We start from the raw sequence: 23,345 nt of genomic DNA, 5'->3' as shown, positions 1-23,345 counted from the left end.
TCTGTAGTGATTTTGGAGCCCAAGGAAAAACAGTCAACCACTGTTTCCCCATCTATTTGCCATGAAGTGATGGGACCAGATGCCATGATCTTAGTTTTCTGAATGTTGAGCTTTAAGCCAACTTTTTCACTCTGTTTCACTTTCATCAAGAGGCTCTTTAGTAGTTCTTCACTTTCTGCCATAAGGGTGGTGTCATCTGCATATCTGAGGTTATTGATATTTCTCCCGGCAATCTTGATTCCAGCTTGTGCTTCTTCCAGCCCAGCGTTTCTCATGATGTACTCAGCATATAAGTTAAATAAGCAGGGTGACAATATACAGCCTTGACGTACTCCTTTCCTATTTGGAACCAGTCTGTTGTTCCATGTCCAGTTCTAAGTGTTGCTTCCTGACCTGCATACAGATTTCTCAGGAGGCAGGTTAGGTGATCTGGTATTCTGATCTCATTCAGAATTTTCCACAGTTTATTGTGATCCACACAGTCAGAGGCTTTGGCATAGTCAATAAAGCAGAAATAGATGTTTTTCTGGAACTCTCTTGCTTTTTCGATGATCCAGCAGATGTTGGCAGTTCGATCTCTGGTTCCTTTGCCTTTTCTAAATCCAGGTTGAACATCTGGAAGTTCACGGTTCATGTATTGCTGAAGCCTGGCTTGGAGAATTTTGAGCATTACTAGCATGTGAGATGAGTGCAATTGTGCAGTAGTTAGAGCATTCTTTGGGATTGGAATGAAAACTGACCTTTTCCAGTCCTGTGACCACTGCTGAGTTTTCCAAATTTGCTGGCATATTGAGTGCAACACTTTCATAGCATCATCTTTTAGGATTTGAAATAGCTCAAGTGGAATTCCATCACCTCCACTAGCTTTGTTATAGTGATGCTTCCTAAGGCCCACTTGAGTTTGCAGTCCAGGATGTCTGGCCCTAGGTGAGTGGTCTCACCGTCATGGTTATCTGGGTCGTGAAGGTCTTTTTTGTACAGTCCCTCTGTGTGTCCTTGCCCCATCTTGGTATCTTGACGCCAAGCACTGTGTAAAGCGGGACATAGAGCATGGCTGTGTCTAGTGCTCACTTAGTTGACGTTTGTGGGTATTGATGGACAACCCAGAGAAAATACAGAAAAATATTTCACAAACCTTGAATCCACATAGTTGCAAACATTTTATTTTCATATGGTGAAGGACAGGCTCTGAGATTAGAAGGAAAGAGAGATGCAAGAGAATCCTTAACCTTCCACAGTGACTGATAAGAGTGTCCCCACCACGGACAGAGCACATCCGACTCCTCCTGGAGCCCTCACCAGGGCCAGCAGCCAGCGGGGACTTTCCCTTGGAAAGTGCAGCTGCTTCAGACATTCACAGCTCAGCTTCTCAACAGACCAAGCGCTTTTGGCTTGAAGGCGTTGCTTTCTAGTTGAACTCTAATTGATGTTAAGTCCTGGGAATTCCCTGGTAGCTCAGTGGTTAAGACTTGAGCTTTCACTGCCAAGGGCACGGGTTCAATCCTGGTTGGGGAACTAAATCACACAAGCTGCACAGCACGGACCAAAAAAAAGATGCTGATTCCTTTCTTGGAAGGAGGCACTTCTTTTTTATTTCAGAATTCTGCTCTCAAAGAGAGTTTCTGCGTCAGTCTCAGCAGAACCACCCAGCCCTGGCAGTGCAGACCAGCAGAGGTGATGAAGCCGCTTCTTCCTCTGCTGGCTCCCTTTTTGTGCCCCTACCCCACCCCCCTGCCCGACCTTTGTGACTGTAACTACCAGAGGTAGAGGTGACACTCTTTTATCTGAAGATGTCTTTATAGTTTTTCCTGTAGGTTTATTGCAGTTCATTGTTCTTCCTAAAGGCTTGGAAAAGGAAGAATTACTATTCCCCCATTTTATAAATGTGGAAACTGAGGCTTAGAAACAGGTACAGCTGCTAGGAAGAAATAATACAAGGGGTGGATATATGGATATATGTATGTATTGACATATACATATGTACCACATGTATGTATGTTTAGGTAATGGCAGTACATGATATGCTGCCTTAGAATCTGTCTGTTAGTAACTAGCTAGTCGGGACTTGAAAGTTCCATGGTCCCAGCCCTCTGGCCACTCTGCCTGATGAACTCTGGTCACTGTCTCTGAAGAAAAAGCACACCCGTCTGTGTCTTCTTACTCTGAGTACTCCTAGTACTTTTCTGACACAGTCAACAAATCTATGGGAATTTTCCCCACACCAAGCAGTTCTGTGGCACCAGGCAAGTGTCCTACAATTTAACTCAATTCGCACACTACCTATGTGGAAATAGCTTCAGATCTCAAAAGTTAAGGACTCAGCCCCACAAGACTGTCTCCCTGCCCAGCTTCAAAGGCATACTACATGCCACCATTGTCAGCTGTGCTTCTGACCCTCTGGCTGTGAATCAGAGGCTTCTGTGACCCCCTCCTCGGGGCTCCATTCACTTGCTTAGAGAGGCTGACAGAACTCAGGAAGGCGTCTCACTTACTAGTTTCTGGTGTATTCTGAAAGGCTGGAGCTCAGGGAGAGCCGGATGGAAGAAGGTGCAGGGAGAAGGAACGGAAGCCCTGTACCTCCATTCGTTCACCAGCCCAGGAACTATCCACACACACCCTCTGGGATTGGAGGCCTCACTCTGTGGACATGGGTGAATCGTTTGGCCATTGGTGGTTAGTTCAAGCTTCAGCCCCTCTCTGCTCCCTGAAGGTCAAGGAGGCGGGGCAGAAAGTTCCCGTGGCAACCAGCCCTGTTCTTAGGGGCTTTCCTAGAGTCACTCATACACTCCTGTAGTTGAAAGGGGCTGGTTATAAAGAACAAAAGATACCCATTTCATCTTTATTTCTGGAGCTTTGTATCTGGAGTTAGGGAAGAAATTGGCAACAAAATTAAATATTATAGTAAAAGATCCCCCTGTGGCTCTTAAATAGGAAATTTATAAGAGTTTTAGGAGCTATGTGTCAAAAAAGTAGACAATATTTATTTTAAACCACAACGTAACATTTTCCAAGGCTCTAGTGAGAAAGAGTCAGTACTGCTGCTGCTGCCTTCAAGATATACAGTGCGTTCTCTCCTACTTTCTGTCTCTTAGGTTTACTTGGGCATGAATGGTATCTTCGGAGAAGGCAATGGCACCCCACTCCAGTACTCTTGCCTGGTGGGCTGCGGTCCACGGGGTCGCTAAGAGTCGGACACGAATGAGCGACTTCACTTTCACTTTTCACTTTCATGCATGGGAGAAGGAAATGGCAACCCACTCCAGTGTTCTTGCCTGGAGACCCCCAGGGATGGGGGAGCCCGATGGGCTGCCGTCTATGGGGTCGCACAGAGTTGGACACAACTAAAGTGACTTAGCAGCAGCAGCAGCAGAATGGTATCTTAATGAATTGATTCGCTTCAACATCAGAGTCCTGTATGTTGATTTCCTGCCCCACCTGTTGGGCAACTTCTTAAAGTGGCCCCAGAGATTTGGCCGTGCCTATAGCACCCCCGGTGGTGTGACTTGTAGAGTTTTCATGCCACGTCAGTGTTTGTCTAAGTGATGTGGTTTTTTGCAGCAAAAATTGGATGCAGAGTTTCAGAAGAGACTGGAAAGGAATAAAATTGCTGCAGAGGAGCAGACTGCAAAGCGTCGGAAAAAGCGGTGAGAACTTTGTGGCATCCCATAGCTAGTGAGACTTAGGGCAGGAAATGTAAAAATAGATGGCTGGTGAACAAATCCTTCTTGTGGTCAAAAGTTCACCTGTATGGCCTGTTGAGGTCTTGGGTGTTAAAACCTACAGTGGAGCACCCCAGTAGAGAAATGACTTTTCTTCCTGGGGAGAGATCCGTTCACTTACTACCCCCCACCCCCAGCTTACTACAGATTTTCCAAGGCTTGGGGGTCAGCACTTCGGTGATGGCATGGATTTCTGTGTCTCCTCTATGTCTGTGTTTTAATGAAAGGTTTAGTAAGTTGCTATGAGCAAACTTTGCAGTTAGCCTCTCCCTGAAAGGAGGGCCTGTAACCTCCCTAAGTGACCTCATGCAGGCTGCGTGTGTGTGTGTGTGTGTGTTTTAGTAAATGCTCCCTCAACTTTTAGAGAGGTGAGCAGGATTCTAAAAGTCGTCCCTGAATATCTTGGAATGAAAAAGTATCGCTGGTATCAATATCTCTGGATTGCTTTAATCACCTCAGGACTCCAAAGAATTTGATCTTGATTCATGAAGGACACAGGTTGATAACGTTGATGATGTTTAGCAGAGTCATGAGGAAGTACTTCTTTCATTTTATTGTAGCATTTGTGTAGTGTCTAAATCGCTGAAGGTTCTATAAGTAGATGTTTATTTTCTAAGATATAAAATGGGTAGTTAAAGAATTAATGTATTTATTTTACATTTGTAGCCAGAAGTTAAAAGAGAAGAAATTACTGGCAAAGAAGATGAAACTTGAACAGAAGAAGCAAAATGAAGGTGAGTGATGCCTACTTTCCTTTTCTGACCTTTCTCAGTGTTGATCACAGTGGTTGACCTGTCAAGAATGAGGTTTAGAGTCTGGAGCTGGTTGGCTGGCCTCTGAAGAAATGAGGGCTTATTTCTGTTAGTTTTGACTCATTTAATTTTCAAGAGTCAGAAAAACAAGCTGGTTAAGCAAAAAAGAAAAGATACTGGCTCATGTTTAGTCCAGGACAGACCTCCTTTCAGGCCTGCCTTGTAAAGGAGCACTGCTATTATTGGCATTTACTGTCTCTCTGTCCCCTGGCTCCCTGTCGTCAAGGGGACTCATTTCCTCCTGATGGTTCCAAGGTCCCTACGGCTGCTCCAGGCTGCACCCTGGCTCATTCTTGTCCAGTAGGAAAGACTGAGGGAGTGTCTCCAGCAAAAGCGTTTTTGTGTCTCTTTGGCTCTTATTGAGTCATTTGGCAAGTCAGTTAAGAATGCTTTTGGCTACAAGAAATAGAAAACTCAACTAGCGGTAGTTAAGCAAAGAGTTATTTTCTCTCATGTAGCAAGAAATCTGGTAGTAGTGTGGTTGAGCCGGTCAGTACTATCAAGCTCAGCATCCCTGCAGTTCTTTTGACCTTGATCCTGGGGGCATGAGGTGGCTGCTGCAGTTCCTGGCATCATACTTAAAAAGAAGTGGCACTTGTCTGGTTTTGTTTTTTAACTGGAGAGCATACGATCCCCCAGAAGTGCCATCAGGTATTACTTTACATCTCATTGGTCAGTACCAGGTCACTTAATGTCATCAGGCTAGATGAATAGAAAACAAGTGTCACAACTATCTGTAACCTATCATCACCATCACTGGATGGATGGTACATTGCCACTCTAGACAGAATTGAGGTTTTGTTACAAGGAGTAATAGGGGGCGAGTAATGTGTCAGCACACTGGGCTAGAAGAAGCACAAGCTGGAATCAAGATTGCCGGGAGAAATATCAATAACCTCAGATATGCAGATGACCCCACCCTTATGGCAGGAAGTGAAGAGGAACTAAAAAGCCTCTTGATGAAAGTGAAAGAGGGGAGTGGAAAAGTTGGCTTAAAGCTCAACATTCAAAAAACTAAGATCATAGCATCTGGTCCCATCACTTCATGGCAAATAGATGGGGTAACAGTGGAAACAGTGTCAGGCTTTATTTTTGGGGCTCCAAAATCACTGCAGATGGTGACTGCAGCCTTGAAATTAAAAGATGCTTACTCCTTGGAAGGAAAGTTATGACCAACCTAGATAGCATATTAAAAAGCAGAGACATTACTTTGCCAACAGAGGTCCGTCTAGTCAAGGCTCTGGTTTTTCCAATAGTCATTTATGGATGTGAGAGTTGGACTGTGAAGAAAGCTGAGCGCCAAAGAATTGATGCTTTTGAACTGTGGTGTTGGAGAAGACTCTCGAGAGTCCCTTGGACTGCAAGGAGATCCAACCAGTCCATCCTAAAGGAGATGAGTCCTGGGTGTTCCTTGGAAGGACTGATGCTGAAGCTGAAACGCCAGTACTTTGGCCACCTCATGCGAAGAGTTGACTCATTGGAAAAGACCCTGATGCTGGGAGGGGTTGGGGGCAGAAGGAGAAGGGGATGACAGAGGATGAGATGGCTGGATGGCATCACCGACTTGATGGACAATGAGTTTGAGTAAACTCCGGGAGTTGGTGATGGACAGGGAGGCCTGGCGTGCTGTGATTCATGGGGTCGCAAAGAGTCGGACACGACTGAGCGACTGAACTGAACTGAATATGTCAGCATTCCACAGTCCTGCCTACTTCTGAACCCATCACAAGGCCAGTGATGCCAGTCACTCCTTTGGGAGCCCCTGGGCTGAGAATCAGAGAGAGGTCCCAGATGGGAAGGATCAAGGAGGCTAAGAGACCCAAAAAATGACAACTGATCACCACATTACTGAATTGGTGGCTATACCATAATTGACTAGACGTGTTTCCTGATTGGACAGTTGTGATTTTTGTTCTTAAGATAAAATCAGACCTGCGTTGGCATACTGAAACATCATCAGCCCCTTCTATGACCTGAGTTGTAAATGTACTATAATGGGCTTCCCTGGTGGCTCAGTTCATTAAGGATCTGCCTGCAATGCAGGAGACCCAGGTTCAATCCCTAGGTGGGGAAAATCCCCTGGAGAAGAAAATGGCAACCCACTCCAATATTCTTGCCTGAAAAATCCCATGGACAGAGTAGCCTGGTGGGGTACAGTCCATGGGGGTCACAGAGTCAGACACAAGTTGGTAACTAAATCACCACCATGTGACACTATATAGGACATGATTTTAGCCTGTTGCCCACCATTTCTGAGAAGAAATTATTTTTAGAGTGCCAAAATGTGATGGCTCGGACCTCTTCCCTCAAGTGAGCCGCCTCATCATGTCCCCTGTCCTTCCCCCAGCCCCTACACACAGGAATATGGGTGTACTTGCTCCAGGGCCAGGAGGGTTGGGCACAGGTGCCAGTCTCGTGTTCTGTTGAAGAAGGTACTATGGCTTGGACCCCAGTATATTGAGAAATAGAAAGAATCTCCTTGGCTCTGGTAATCTGACCTTCCCTCCCTGGAGCTTGTTTTTGCTGCTTCTTGTGTTTACTGCTATTTATGTGTTCAGTGAGTTCCCTGAGCTAACTCTCTGAAGCTTATGTTCTTTGTTGTGTGTGGAAGCTGAAGTCTTTGCTTGGTTAGCTTAGTGGTCAGCTGAAGATTAGAGATTTCCTGAAATGCTTTGAACCAGTAAGTCTCCTGATTCTTGCCAAGGGCCTTTTCTGTGTGTGGTGGAGCATGTCTTCAGCATTCTGGCAGGCAGTTAACAGCTTTGCCTTAGCCGTCACCTCCGTGCACAGAGCCTCAAGCTTAACCAGAGGTGAGATTACGGCCATCGCTTGTCTGTCTTAGACTGTGCACAGCGGTGCACATGCATACAGCCTTCTAGATTACCAGCTTGTCCTCTTATACTTTCGGTCAGTTTCTTGTTTGTTTCAACTGTTACCACTGCCTCAGGCAGCTATGATGTTAAACAGTTGCCACTGATGGTTTCTGACAGATACCTTGGGGAAAGTCTGTTCTCGAGTCGGGTTGAATAAAGACAAGCCTTGGGAGTGGAAGTTTCCAGGGAGCTGCCAGACGGGTCAAATAGGGACAGTGCTCTGAGTGGGTGACTTTGGAGGAACTCCCACCAGGGGATACTCGTGGCTTTTCACAGCTACTGCAATTAGGAGGCTGTTGATTGAGCAGCTTCTTTGGATCTGGAGAGGAGGAGTAGGAAACAGGACAAGTTAAAACAACCACAAAGCTTGCTGTTCTTAGCAAAATTCAACCACTTTTTGTCAAACCATCCAGGGAACATTTCTAGAGTTCTGAAAAAGTTGATTCTGATGATTGTTGTCAGTGTTCTCAACAATACTGCTACTTTTATGGAGGAGCAGATTTTAAGAGGTCCCTTCTGAAAGTGCTACCATCTCTTTAAATTTTAACCTACCTGTATTTGAAATATGTTTCCTGTAGATATCAGATATGTGGGTCATGTTTTTAATCCATTCTGACAGTCTATTTTTTGATAATGTTTGGATTTTAGGGCTGCCACTTTGTCTTAATTCTCTTCTTTTGTTTGTTTGTTTCTGTTTCTCCTTTCCTGTCGTCTTTTGGATTTATTTGAACATTATTCTATCTATTGTGTTTTTAACTATTTCCCTTTTTGCAGCCTTTTAGTATTTCCTTTAGAGCTTACCCTATTCATTCTGCTTTCACAATCTACTTAGAATCAGCATTTCACCACTTTAAGTAGAATGTAGATATTTTTCATCATATAGATTTCTTTAATCCTTTTGTTACAGTTGTCTTAGGTATTATATCTCCATACACTGAAAACCCCTTCAGATAACATTACTTTTTTTTTAAGTTGACGTATAGTTGACTTACAATATTATTTCAGTTTCAGGTGTACAACATAGTGACTTGATATTATCATAGATTATGTACCATACAGTTATTATAATATCTTTGGTTATATTTCCTATGCCATGCATTACATCCCTGTGACTTATTTATTATGTAACTGGTCGTTTGTACCTCTTTGTATCCCTTCACCTGTTTTGCCTTTTCCTCCATCCTCCTCCCCTCTGGCATCCACTAGTTTTTTTCTCTGTATCAGTGGAGTCTGTTTCTGGTTTAAGCAGATTTTTAGATCCCACATATAAGTGAAAACATGCAGTATTTGTCTTTTTCCATCTGACTTATTTCACTTAGCATAATACCCTCTAGGTTCTTCCATGTTCTTGCATATGGCAAGATTCCATTCCTTTTTTATGGCTGAGTAATATTCGTGTGTATGTGTGCATGTGTGTGCACATGAACACATCTTTATTCATCTGTCAGTGGACACCTAGGTTGCTTGTGTGTATATGTGCATATACGCACACTCATGCACACATTTTCTTTATTGATTCATCTGTCAGTGGACACCTAGGTTGCTTCCATATCTTGGCTTTGTAAATAATGCTACATTGAATTTTCTGATGCAGGTATCATTTTAAACTAGTGTTTTCATTTTTTTTTTTTTTTTTCAGATAAATACCCAGAGGTGAAATTGCTGGATTGTGTGGTAGTTCTGTTTTTATGAAGCAGAGCTATTTTTATTACTATCTTTTATTTTCAATCATCAAATATATTTCAGACTCAAGAGGAGAATAGTCTTAAATAGTGACCAGATAGTTACCATTTCTGTTGCCTTTTCTTTGTTCCTCATGTTCCAGACTTCTTTCTATCAGTCTGTCTTTTTTCTGTCTTCTTTCCCGTCTGTCAGAAGATCTCCCTGTAAGTCATTCAGTGAGAATAGGTACGCTGGCTATGAGTTATCTTAGCTGTTCTTCATATGTGTCTATCTTTATTTCATCCTTGTTTCTATGGGGACATTCTCATTGGATAAGAATATTGGGTTGGCAGTGGTTTATTTCAGTACTTTCGAAATGCTGCTTCATTTCCTCTGGCCTCCATTTCTAATTAAAAATAAAGTTATTCAGATTGTTTTCCTATCATTGTTTTTCCCTGGCTGCTTTCAAGATCTTTAGGTGTTAGGAACTTGATTACGATGTGTTGGCACGTGGATTTCCTTGGGTTTATCCTGGAGTTGCATTTGGAGTTCACTGAGCTACATGAATCATTGGTAAGCACGTGTCTTTGTCAAATTTGGGGTTTTTTTCCAACCTTTTTTTTTTTTTTTTTTTGCTTTGTTCATATGGGATAATTCCTGTTGATCTGACCCTAAGCTGTCTCTTCACTGTGTCATTTCTAATCCACTACTGAGTCAATCCGGTGAATTACGTTTTTCAGAAAAGTTTTTGTTTCCATTCGATTCTTTATACTTTCTCTTTTCTTTGCTGCAATTTTCTATCTTTCCGTTTGTTTCAAGATTCTTCACACTCACTTCCTGGAAAAATATTTCAATAGCTACTTTGAAGTGTTGGTAGTTCCAACATCTGGGTTAGCATTTGTTGATTGTCTTTCCTCGTGCAAGTTGAGATTTTCCTGATTCTCCATGTACTGAGTGATTTTCTGTGGATCCTGGACATTTTGAATGTTGTGAGACTCTGATCTTGCTGATGTTTGTTTCAGCAGTCAGTCATCCTGGTTGTGTTCAGAACCCAGCCTCTCATCAGCCTTCTGTAGACTGTGGCTCCAGGAACCAGGGTTTTTAAAGCTTTTGCTGTGCTCTCCAGATGTGTCCTGTGGGTGCCACCCAGTGGCCAGTCAGGGTTTAGCTGAGTTCGGTTCTCAAAGTGCTCCGCATGATGATTAGGGCCAGATCCATGCATGTGCTGTCAGGGTGACCCCAGGAGTTCATAAAGACTTTACGATGTCTCTTCTAATCTCTCCATGACCTCCCCGGTAGTTCCTGGTTTCCTGGAGCTCCCCTTTTCAGATCTCTGGCCAGAAAGTCGGGGCTCTAGTTACCTACTCTGCCACGTGCTCCGTACAGTTGCCCTTGTATCCAGGGCTGAGTGGTGGGAGGATAAAGAAGAAAAGTAACAGTTTGCCTAGGACCACAGCTCCTCTGATCAAAGGTTCCCCTCCTTCCAGGCTTTTGTGCAGCAAGCCCCCATTGCCACCAGTCACTGTGGCCATCCTGACACTGGCAGAGGGAAAAGACAAGAGAGATTCCCCTCCCTCTGAACATCGGGAACCCACTGTCTTACTCCTTGAACCAGAACTCGAAAGCTTCTCTCAGAACTTGTCTATGCCAGTCTCCACTTCTGTGTATTGGATCGCCCCAAATCCAGGCTAGGATACTGGAGAGAAAAAAAGGAAAAAAAAAACCCACAGGAAATGCAATATTGTTCCAGTGGTACTTTGTATTCTGGTCTTTTCTCCCATTTTGCTTATCTTTCCGAGTCCATGCATTCTGTCCTGGTGCTATAAGCAGTGTTCAGTGGAGAAACAGTCGAATGTGCTTGCTCTGTGTTACCTGGAACCCACCCTCCATTTGTTTTGGGGGGTGTGGTGTTTTTTTTTTTCTTTCTGGTTGTGCTGGGTCTTCGTTGCTGTGCATGAGCTTTCTTGCGCTGCGGCCGGTGGGGCCAGCTCCCCAGCTGCGGTGCACAGGCTTCCTGCGGCGGCTTCCCTGGTGGTGTGCAGGCTCGGTAGTTGTGGAGCGTGAGCTTAGTTGCTCTGCAGCATGTGTTGTCTTCCTGGACCAGGGATCTAACCAGTGTACCCTGCATGGGAAGGCGGACTGTTAACCACTAGACCACCAGGGAAGCCCTATTTGGTGTTTTGAATCCAGTTACAGGACTTGACATTTAGCTCTTGCACATTTCAGCTTGGTGTTACTGGTTCTGTTGGTTCAGGTCTCCACAGTCCTTTTGAATTCTGATTCTGGAGTTCAGCATGTTACCATGTCTTTCTGGTGTTGTGATGGGCAGGTTTGATAAACATACCTCCTTTCCGTCATTGGTAAAAATGCTGAGCCAGCCAGACTGGGCCAGGGAGCTCCATCTAGCCTGGCATGGACCTGTTCACTGAAACCCTGGGTGGTGGTATTCTCCAGCCAAGAATCAGCCAGACTCCCTCTTCTTTAATCTGACCCACTGAGGAATCATAGGAAACTGAGAGGTCGCTCGAGGCCATGGAGTGAGCATGGTGTCCATAGGGTCTTGGCTTAGCGCTCTTTCTGGCTCACCTTGACCTCAAGCATCTCTTGGAGCAGATATTTTTTTCTCCCTTAATTTTAGCTTGTAAAATGATAAGCTCTTCCTAGATCTAAAATTCTGCAACTTGGTATCTTTGCCACATGCCTTGCTATAATGAATATACACCATCTTTGGGGGTGGGGTGGGGCGGGGCAGAGGAGTTCCATCCCCTGTAAATGCAAGAACCCTTTCAGAACAAGAAACTGAGGTTACTTTGCTTGCTCTGAGTTTGTATTTATTGAACCTGTGATGGGTCTGCAGGATCAGAGTAACTTTTTAGTAATCAGATCTAGAATTGGAGAGAGGTGGCAGTATCCCAGACTGAGATTTCTTAAACCCCCCTCTTCTCGCCACTTTCTCACCTTAGATTCATGTTACCACACAGTTTCCAGTCCCTTTTCTTTCACTTACCTGAGGCTGTGAAGAGTCTCAGAGATGATAGATTTCACCCAGGGTGTCTGCCCTGTTTAAAATGGCCCCGTGCCCTCGCCCTGGGTCTCCCCCGGTCCTGAGCTTCAGTTCTGTCAAAAGGATAAAATGTTTTCATCCACGTCGCATTGTAGCAGTGCAGTGTTTTTCCAAACTGAGGGTTGTGATCCTTTACTTACTAGGTCATGAAGTTAGCTTAGAAGTTACAGGTGGTTGTTTTTTTCAAACATGCATAAAACAGACTAGAAAACATCAGAATGCCTCACATCCTGGAGTAACTGTTTAATGAAATTTTCTTTTCGGTTTCTAGGTGAGCTGTCAGGCTTGAAAATCACTGTTAGGATACATGAGCCCCACCAGTCTTGTGCAGTTAGCACCTGTACATATTTTTTAAATGATTAGTAATAATGTGTGGTTGTATATGCTTCTCACCAAATGAGCAGGAGAGTGTTAAGGGGATAGCTTCCTACAGGGGGTTTGTGTGCCTTTCCTGCACCTCTCAGTTCCTTCCTTATTTTTCATTTTGTGAAAGGGAAAGGATTTCTAGATTTCTAGGATTTCTGTTTCTAAAATAAATTTAATGTGGTGATACTCAGTTCTGCCACAAGGTGGCTTCAGTGCACCGCTGGGTTCTTGAAGGACCTGGAGCTAAAGCACCTGAGCTTTTTGGCTCTTCTATCCGTGGTGAGGGGCAGCTGGCTAGGAGTTCTGTTCTGTTGTTGGAGAGGAAATATCCCAGATTGTCATCCGTGCTGGTCCAGCAGTTCAGTGAAGTGACACTTGTCAGAATGATACCACAGGGTGGCGTTAAGCCAGTCTGGACAGTCTGAACAGTATATTCTGATGCCAGTGTTAATCATGACGCTGGCTTACCTACCAGAGAAACCTTAAGGTGACGCATTACCAAGAACATCAAGGGCGATTTCTCCAAGGCTGGGTGGGGGGAGAAGCAGGTGAGGGAGATAAAGTGGTACAGACTTTCACTTACAAAGTAAATGAGTCACAGCTGTGAAATGTGTAGTGTAGGGAATATCATCAGTAACGTTAATATCTTTGTGTGGTGTCAGATGACAACTGGACTTACCGTGGTGATCATTTTGAAACATACAGAAATAGTGCATCACTATGTTGTATACCAGGAACTAATATAATACTGATACTTCAAAAACACTCCTAGAAAAAGAGATCAGATTTGTGGCTGCAGAGGTCAGGAGGAAGGGGAATTAGATGAAGGTAGTCAAAAGGAACTTCTGGTTACACGATAAGTAAGTACTGGGGATGTAATATACAACATGATAAAGATAATACTACTGTACATTATAAATGAAAGTTAACAGGCTTCTCTGCAAAAGGAAAAAAACCTTTTTTTCTATTTCTTTAACCTTATGAGAGATGGATGTTCACCAAACATGTGGTGAGTATTTGAAAACTGGGGTGGGAGGAGCAGTTTATCAGCCTCAGCAGTGTGGACACCCTCGGCCAGATGGCTCTTTGTTGTGAGGGACGATATCCTGTTCACTGTAGGATGTTTAAGAGCATCCTGGCTTCTACCCGCTAGATGCCAGCAGCACCCACCCTCCCCTCCATCACTGACAAAAAGAAATGTCTCCAGACCTTTGCCAAGTGTTTTCCTCATGGCAGAGAGGGACAAAAGTGTCCCTAGTTAATACGATTCCTATTTCAGCTGGTATCGGGTGTTGGGAAGACACTCAGTTTATGTTTTGGATCAAACTGTTTGCTTGAGTGCCACAGTTCTTACCCATGCTCTCTATATTGGGAAACCATGTGTATCCCTTGTGTCTTTTGAAAGTAAAGGCAAGACAGGATCATTTTAGAAATGTTTAGAATACACAGGAAAGGAAAAAAGTCAAAAAATTATCTGTAATTCTTACTTAAAAAAATCACTTTAACATTCTCATGATGTTTATTTAAATTTTAATATTTATCATGTAAACCTATTTACATAATTATATTTACAGTTGTCCTTTTATCATATAACATTGTATCACAAATATTTTCCCATGCTCTTATAATTCCATAGTGCAAGGAAGGATTTTTTTTTCCCAATCTGTTCATTCTTCTGTTGTCTTGGATTTTTGTTTTTTTGTTTTGTTTTTATTAAAGTTAACATCAGCTTCAATTACACTCAGTGGCATTTTACCTAGTATTCTTACAGTCTTGTGAATAAAATCTCAGATACCTAGATTTTAAAATCGTCTGTAAACAGCAGTGTGAGAGTAATGGAAAAAGGTCAAGTATCACCATCCTAATAGATCACCTCTCATTCTGTCCGTTTTCTCCTTTTTACGTGTTTGTTTATTTGATGGCACTGGGTCTTAGCTGCCACGCGCGGGGCCCTTCACAGCAGCGCACAGGTTCAGTAGTTGCATTGCTGGCACTCAGTTGCCCTGAGGTGTGTGGGATCTTAGTTCCCTAACGAAGGATGAAACCCGAGTCCCCCGCATCGCAAGGCGGATTCCCAGCCACTGGACCACCAGGGATGTCGCTGTCCGTTTTGTTTTAATCTCGCCATGTGAGCATACCGTCTGTATGTAGGTAATAATTGTAGTATATGAACATGTTCCCCATTTGCTTGCTTTTATTGAATATTATAAGCACTTCTGGTCTTCATAACTTTTTCAGTGACTGATCATATCCAGCAATCGACATGCCATGATATACCTAACATTTTCCCTTTGTTAGACATTAGACTGATTCCAGTTTTTCTCTTCTTTAGAAGATATTTTAGTGAATTTATGAACCTGTCTCCCTTCCCCCTTTCTGGGTAAAATTCCAGCAGTGGCAATTATTAGATCACAGAATATAAAAAGAGTTTTTGGCTCTTGAAATGTATTGCCAGTTTCTTTCCAAAGAAGTAGTATCAGTTTTTACAGCCATCAGCGATGTGCAGTGGTGTGCATTTTACCATATTAAAAAAAAAAAAACCTTACAAAAATATAGATCCAGATCTGGCAGGACTGTGATAGCAGCCTCCATGCTCTTCCCACCCACCCTGAACAGCCTCCAAAGCTCTCTCTAAAACAGGCTGGGTTGTCATTTGTTCTCCTATACTTCTCTGATGGCTCAGAGAGTAAGGAGTCTGCCTGCAATGCCGGAGACCCGGGTTCAATCCCCGGGTTAGGAAGATTCCCTGGAGAAGGAAATGGCAACCCACTGCAGTATTCTTGCCTGGAAAACCCCATGGATGTAGAAGCCTGGCAGGCCCCAGTCCATGGGGTCACAAAGAGTCGGACGGGACTGAGCGGCTTCACTCTTACTTGCAACAGTCCTTAGCATTTATTGAACATTTACTATGTAGCCCCAGTTCTAAGTGCTCTGCAGGTATTAACAAAATCCTCACAGCGGCCCTGTGACAATCCCCATTTTACAGTTGAGGGGCCTGAGGGACCAGGCAGTAATGGGCACCCACAGAGCGAGCAGATAATCCCAGTGTCTCCCCACTGGCCTTGCGCTGACCCCCGAGGTGACTGTTTCAAACCTAGCCAGCAGCCCTGCACGCCCACCCCTTCCGGTCTCCCCGCCCTTGCCCTCTGACCTTGTCTGCCTTCCACGTGTGCTCTGCTCACGAGCTTCTCTCACTGCTCTCCCACCTCTGCTCCTGCTCAGGCCACTGTGCTCTTTCTTTCTCGTGCTCCCCACTCCCCGTCTGCCCAGAAAGCTTCTGCTCCGCTTGCACCTTGTAAGACCTTCCCTACCGCCCCTCCCCACCCCAGCCTCCCACTTTGCTCCCACAGGGTTTGGTTATGGAATGTGCTAAATCACATAATGTGTTTATTCAGTCGCAATCTCAGTTCCCTGAGGGTAGGCAGTGTCTTTAAAAAAATAATAATAAGCTTGGTTTTAGAATGATTTTAGATTTACAGAAACACTGCCAGGATGGTATAGTACAAAGAATTCCCATATGCCCAGTTTCCCCTATTGTTAACATCTTAAGTTAATGTGGTTCATTCGTCACAGTTCATGAACCAGTCTTGATACATGTAGTAGCTGAAGTCCATACTTGGTTTCCTTACTTTTTACCTAGTGCCTTTTCTTGTTCCAGAATCCCATGTAGGGTGTCATATTACATTTAATCATCATGTAGCCTTCGGCTCCTGATCGCTCTTGACAGTTCCCCACTTTGTTTTGATGACCTTGAGAGTTTCGAGGGTCAGGTGTTCCGTAGAATGTCCTTCAGTTGGGATTTGTCTGGCGTTTTTCTCATGAGTGAGTTACCTAGAGCAAGAAGACCACAGAGATAAAGTTCCATTCTCACGTCAGGGCTGGATGCTTATCAGGATGACTTGTCACTGTTGACGCTGCCCCTGATGCCCTCCTCAGGCAGTGCTTGTCAGGGTCCTCTGCTGGACGGCGACTCTGCTTCCCCTTCCCACGCTGTGCCCTTTGGAAAGAAGTCACCCTGCACGACCCACACATAAGGGGTGGGGGCTTACGCAGCCCCTCCACGAGGGCGGAGGCTCTGCATCAGCTATTTGAAACTCTTCTGCATGGATTTGTCTGGTCCTCATTTTCTTTGTAACTGTGGACTCTGAGATACTTACTTTGTACTCTAAGTTTAATCCAATACTGCTTCATTTTCTTGCTCAGATTGTTCCAGCTTTGGCCACTGGGGGCTCTTTCATACAGTGCCTGTCCCTTTCACAGACTCCCATCGTTGGTGGAGTTTGGGGGGTTGGTTTTGTTTGCATCAGCACTTATTTCCTGGTGCTACAAGGTAGTCCAGACTTGTCTTACGTATTTTCAGCCCCTAACCTAGGATTCAGCCATTCCTCTGAGTCCTGTTTCTTTTTATTGGAGAATGAAATAATTTTGTTGAAGAGCCAAACGACTTGAATGTGCATCAGATTCCTAAGTTTCTCCTCTCTGAGAGTGACACTTCTAGGCTCCGACAGCCTGTCTCCTATCCACAGGAACCAGTTGTGTTTAGAGCTTGTCAGTCATAAGCAGTGCTTTGAGCTCTCCTCAGTCAGTCAGCATCTCAGACATCCAGACAACACATTCCCCAGACAACCAGATTAATGAGTGTTTCACTGGTTTTTTCCTCCAACAATTACAGAAGTTTAACAAAAATGTTCAGTAATAAAATGTACACAACCCAATTTTTATAGTAAAATGCAGGGGAGGGGGGCATGTGGACACCGTTGAATCTCTGATGAACAGCCATTGTTGGTACTGGTTCCAAGACTGTGACGGGATAATGTCTCCTCGTGTTGCCACCAATCCAGTATTGTTCTGTTGCCCACCAGTAGCCATCTCCACACGTTCACCTATCACAAGATTCATAAAAGGATCAGATCCCCACAGTATTCCTTGGACATATCTGCCACTATTTAATTTCAGCAATAACTTCTTGTCCATACATTTCTTCAACTCAGGAGGGTGAGCCTTGCTCATGCTGTCTACTTGGTGAGCTCAAAGACACCTCCGACTGTCCTGTCCCTTTAAGATCAGAATTCAAGATGAAAGTCTGTGCACTTGTCCTGCCTGTTCATACCTCTTAGGATATGGTTGGTGGTTTTCAGGCTTGAGGCTGACCTGTGATGACTAAGTTACAGAACAAAACAAATAATCAGCAGTTGCACCCTGGGAGCGCAGGTCCTAGAGCAGAGCTCCCCAGCTGGCAAATGGGGAAGGGGGCACACGTGGGAGACCCCGATCACCTTGCCTTCAGGGTGGCGGCTGAGTGCCCACGACCTGGACAGGGCTCAGAGAGCACTGCCCGAGGAGTCCAGGGCGCTCAGAGCTGTGTGTCTGGTCCACCTCTAGTGTTTCACTTGGTCTCCGTATAGCATGTTTTTTCTTTCTTTCTCCCCCTCCCTGCCCCACTTCTTCTTTTTTTTTTTTTTACAATTTTGGTGAAATACACATAACACAAGATTTACCATCAATACAGTTCAGTGGTAATAAATACATTCAGATTGTTGAACAACCATTATCACCGTCATCTACTGCCATAACTTTTCATTCTGTAAAACAGAAACTGTGCCTTTGAAACAGCAGTTCCCCATTCCCTGCTCCTCCCAGCGCGTGGCAGCCACCCGTCTGCTTTTCCATCTTCGAATCTGGCGCTCTCAGGACCTCCTGTAACAGAAATCATTGAGCGTTTGTCATCCTGTGACTCCCGTTTGACTCAGCATAATGTCCTCGGGGTTCCTCCCCGTTGCAGCCCCCATCAGAACTTTTTCCCTTTTTCAGGCTGAATCACTGCGCTGTATGAATAGGCCGCATTCTCCTTATCCACTCAGCATGCTCATTACTGCTTGCACCTCATTTTTCTTACTCTGTATTGGAGTGTACTATATTTACAATGTAGTGTTAGTGTTGGGTGTACCGCAGAGGTTCCTTTGTACGTATATCTTTTTCCAGATTCTTTTCTCGTCTAGGTTATTTGTTTATCTTGGCTGCCCTGGACCGTTGTTGCTGTGTGGGCTTTCTCTAGCTGTGGGGAGGAGGACTCCCATTGCGGTGGCTTCTCTTGCTGAGGAGCGGGGGCTCTAGGGGCACGGGCTTCAGTAATTGTGGCGAAAGGGCTCAGCTGCTCTGTGGCCTGCGGGCCCTTCCCGATCAGGGCTCAGACCTGTGTGCCCTGCCCTGGCAGGCGTTCTTGTCCTCATGCAGGTCATCGCAGAGTACTGAGTAGAGTTCCCTCTGCTCTAACAGTGGGTCCTTGTTGATTATCTGTTTTATGTGCAGTCGTGTATGTAATTGATCCCTCCCCGACACTGCCCCACACCGTAAGTTTGTTTTCTAAGTCTCTGAGTCTGTTTCTGTTTAGTGAATAAGTCCATTTGTGTCACTGTTTAGATTCCACATATAAGTGACACCATAGATGTTTGTCTTAGTTGATCATTTCAGTCCATCCATGTTGCTGCAAAGGGCTCTATTTCATTCTTTTCTATGACTGTCACGTCAAGTTTCTTTTGTCTCCATTCCCCTATGCATTTCTGCAGGCAAGGTAGGCAGAGGCTTGAAAGTCACATAGTGCAGGTTGGAATCCTAGGTCCTGGTTTTACGGATTGTGAGACCTTGATTAGCAAATTACTTAACCTCTCTGAGCTTGATTCCTCATCTGTAAAATGGGTATAGAGGAGCATTACTCATCTCAGAGACTGTTGTTAGAATTAAACAAGAGGGTACAGACGTGCAGACTTCGCCCAGCGCCTGGCATGTGACAGGTGTTCAGCAAATCTTAGCCACTAAAACATGCTCATCATTTGTAGTTTCTCATCCTCGTTGGGCATGAGGTTGAGGAGGAGGGAAATCCTAAGGAATTAAATCGTAGAGATGATTTCAACCCCTTGCCATGAATGCTCTTTAGTGTCCTGCCAACTGTGTGAAGGTGGATAGACCGTGCTGTGCCCTGGGTGCCTGTGGGCGCAGGAGTGAGTTCCTACACTTCTGCAGGAGGTGCCCACCGTGCCTGCCAGTGTCGTTGGGGAGCTGGGGAGGCTGGTGCGGGCTCCGCGGGCTCTGGCTCCGCCTCGTCCGGATCTCGCCCACTGCCCTGCTCCAAGAGGGGGAAGCAGGAGGAGTCGGGAACAAGTTGTCTTTGTGCTCTGCTCTTGGTCTGCTCAGCGGCACTGTGGGTACTGGCAGACACGCCAGGGAAGACGCTGGGATTCAGAGGCGCACGTGGAGTGCCGGTGGGAGGCTTTCTGGGTCTGCGGGCAGGGCTGGGAAGTGGACATGTTTGTTGTGGGCGGGGCCCTCTGCTGCATGGGTTTTGAAAGTTCCTTCGCAGATGGGCCGAGAGCAGGGACGTGAGCACGTGTAGTCAGCCTCCCTCAATGGTAAAGGGCGGCTGGGGGCGTTGCCTTGCCAAGACGATGGACTGGGGAGGACCACATATAAAGCAGTGAGGCCTGATTTCTGGGGCGTCAGGATCTTGTGTGGGCTGGACCCTCTTAGAGGGATGAGGTCCACCCTCCAGCAGTGGTAGGTCGGTTCTGGGACTGGCCCTTTATTCCCGGGGTGGCCTTGGGGGCTGATGGGCATGAGGACCTCTCCGGCTCCTCGCTGTCCAGTCCAGGGACGGCTGGGGCCTGGGTTCTTCCAGCAGTCCATTCTCAGCAAACTCCTCATTCTCCGAGTGGATGTGTGTATCACTGATCCAGATGCCGTGTGATTGCAGGATCCATTGAGACCCAGGAGCAGCCGTCCAGTGGCTCCGAGGAGGCGTCTGGGACAGAGGACGAGGAGGAGGACGCGCCCAGCTTCGTCATGGGGCGATGACGGGGCTGGCCCCGCGACTCCGAACGCCCTTCCAGAGCCTCATGGAGACACGCAGTGGGAGCCCCTCCTGAGGACTCTCAGCTGCGCTGCGGGCAGGACTCAGCCGGTAGGGAGAAGACTGGCCACCTGGACAGGCGAGGGCACTGCCAGGCGGGGTTCGTCAGTGTTCTCGCTGTGAGGGGGGCTGTATGACCTGGGCCCACCTGCTCTCATAGAAGTGGACAGTGATGAGCTTGGGGCTGGTTTCTGTGAAACGAATGTTTGTTTAGTAAAGAACAGAAAAACTCCAGGTTTTGTTCGGACCTGTGACATGACACGACAGGGAGGGGCTGGTCCCAGACCCAGAGGAAGCAGCCCCGGCTCTGGAAGGCAGGTAGAGGAGCCAGGCTGGGCTGGACCAGAGCAGGTGGCCTGGGGAACACCCCGCTGGACCACAGGGGTCCGGGTGACGCTGGCCAAAAGCTACACTTTCGTCAAGAGGGAAAAGAGGATCTAAGCGGAAAATGGAAAGTGACTGAGGGCAGCCTTTCAGGCCAATGGGAGAGACAGAGATGGTTTCTAACTAAAGCCTTCGCTCACGTTTTTGGTATCTCCAAGTTTCTAGGTCTATTTTGTGCCTTTTATAGAAAGTTTGATAGAATTAAGGAAATAGTGGTTTCAAGTGAAGGGAAATGAGGAAACTTCTTACGTTTCTTGATTTCCCTGGCTCCATCCTGAGCCTTGTGACATCTGTGATAACGTCTGTCTGTCCACACTTTAAGTCACAGGAATTTTCTTTCCCAGGAAGCTGAAATGGAAAGTCAGCCCTCATAAAATAGAACATAGCCTGACTGTTTTGAAAGTGGTGTTTCTCTTTCATTAGGGACTGACCGGTTAGTTCTGTGTCCTCCTATCTCTGAGAACTGTTGGTTTCCTTTGTCCCCTCTAAGTGTGTGTGTCAGAGCTCGTGCTTTGAGCCTGGAGCCCTGGGACTGAGTCCTGGCCCTGCCTCTGATGGGACAGGGAACTCCGGGCAAGTCCCTGCCCAGTGTCCCGGGCCAAGAGCTCGGAGCTTCCGCAGCAGATGTGTGCCGGGCAGGTGGGCAAATGACTAGACTGGGTGCTTGTTTTACCTTTACTGGATGTCAGGAGATGCTGCTCAGGGAGAAGATGTCCTTCAGCAGTTGCCAGTGACGCAGCGGTTTTAGTGCCTTAGGTTGAATGACTCGCCGGCCTTCTGTACCAGCCGGAAACTTGGATCCACTCTCCCAATCCACTCAGCAGAACCAAGCGACTGACACTGCACTTCGTGTTATCAAACCCAGTTCACTGCAGGGCATCCAGCAAGGAGAACAGACCAGCTGGTGCTCAGAAGCCCAAAAGACTGCGAGGGAGAGGGCCACAGGGTATGTGATCCGCTCCTGTGCGGTTCGATTGGTCGATGGTGAGTGAGTGAGTGATGTCTGGGGACTCTCAGCTTTCTGGTTCCAGCCCGTGCTCTACGCTGCTGGTGGTCATCAGGCAGGCAACTGCTTTCACCTGGGGGGAATCATGCCTGCAAGACAACTCAAGGGTGTGGCTCGGGATACTACTTAGCGCCCTTGAGGAGGAACTGAAGGGCCTTGACTTTATGGCCAAATTTGTCTTTTTTGACTGCTTTCCTTTGTTTCTTCATTTTCTCACCTGTAACTAAATTTGTGCAAGAATGTGGGAGAAAGTCATTGACCTTCTTTTCATTTTAAAATTCTTTTCATTTTTAAAAGAATTCTCAAGTTGCTTGGTGCCAGTACTTTGTATTATAAAGACATTACCCCTGATGGCTTTGTCATAGCACCTGGACAAACGCTTGAAAGTTAGACACAGTACAATGAGGATAGTGATGTAAACACACCTGCCATATACCCAGAGCTTGTTACAGATGGCAACCAGGAAAATCAGTTTTGGAGTGAGTCATTTTTATATAAATTCTGTAACCAAGGAGTCTTTTGAATTAATTCTATTTATTTGGGTTTCAGCTTCTCCAGGGCTATTTTTTAAAATATATATGTGTGTGTGTATATATATGTATATATATAAACAGGAGCTGTTGGCCACTGCACATCTTTTTTGTGGTTAAAATGTAAAGTAGTCTCAAGGCCAGCGAAGTGAGTTCAATGGCTGAGGTGAGGTACCCTGTGTGGGGGCCTCATAACCCAATTCACACTACTCTCCCGCCCGTCCTTTTAAAAAAAAAAAGTAAAGTAGTTTTATTATCTAGTACTTTTCTGCCTAAATAATCAAGCGCCTTCTCCTTGGAAGCTATAGCTTGAGCTGTCTTGCTAATTACTACAGTAAGTCCCCTACATACAAACCTTCAAGCTTCGAACTTTCAAAGATGTAAATGTGTTCCACGCCCATCAGGTGTGAGTGAAGCTGCCCTCCATCTCCTATTGCTGACGATCCTTCAGCTCCACTGTCTCCCTCCCCTAGTCAGTAACTCTTAGCTGCTCACTTAGTGCCAGCTGTTACATGACTGTACTGTAAGATTAAAAGTTTGTTTTCTGTTTATGTATTACTTGTGTGCAAGTATGAGCGTAGAACCGTACTATAGAGCGATCGTGTTAGTTAGGTGCCTAGACTGACTTTGTTGGACTTTCGAACTCATTATACGTAGGGGACTCACTGTATTCCTAAAGAAAGGCATTTCATGGCAGCTGATAATGTCCTTGAGTCTGATACAGTTCAGAAAGTTCAGGTTCTCAATAATACAGGAACGTGTCTGAACCCATGTCTGTAATAGGCACCCAGGTCCATACTGAATGCCTGAACTACAGTTACTTCATTTTGATTTTGTAAATGCTTCTTTAAAGTAAGATGTATACAGCGTATGTTTGATAAACTAGAACAGCCTGTATAAACCAAAATAACTTCTCTATACCTTGGTATGTGAAAGTTTCCATTATTTTCCTCCTTTTGTTTGCAAATCTTTCAAAATACTTGTCCCTCAATGCTAGGCCTCCTTTTATATATATATTTAAGTATA

At 45.4% G+C, this 23,345-nt stretch overlaps 1 protein-coding gene across 6 annotated transcripts in view; it reads left to right on the top strand.

Annotated features, from left to right (window-relative positions):
- The window catches only part of PRKRIP1 (PRKR interacting protein 1), a 41,895-nt gene that overhangs the window by 3,545 nt on the left and 15,005 nt on the right, over positions 1–23,345 (top strand). For 2 of the 6 annotated variants that reach the window (XM_061153483.1, XM_061153482.1), the window contains exons 4-5: positions 3,559–3,644; positions 4,386–4,453. In XM_061153483.1, coding sequence (XP_061009466.1) covers positions 3,559–3,644; positions 4,386–4,453 — 154 coding nt within the window. Of the gene's footprint in view, positions 1–3,558; positions 3,645–4,385; positions 4,454–5,787; positions 7,342–9,043; positions 9,492–9,536; positions 9,640–20,243; positions 23,240–23,345 lie in introns of those variants that run through there. The other 4 variants (XR_009694486.1, XR_009694485.1, XM_061153485.1 and 1 more) reach the window with 4 other exon arrangements.

The sequence above is a fragment of the Dama dama genome, chromosome 10, assembly GCF_033118175.1.
Source record: "Dama dama isolate Ldn47 chromosome 10, ASM3311817v1, whole genome shotgun sequence".
NCBI lineage: Eukaryota > Metazoa > Chordata > Mammalia > Artiodactyla > Cervidae > Dama > Dama dama.
This window is presented reverse-complemented; position numbering and strand designations above follow the sequence as displayed.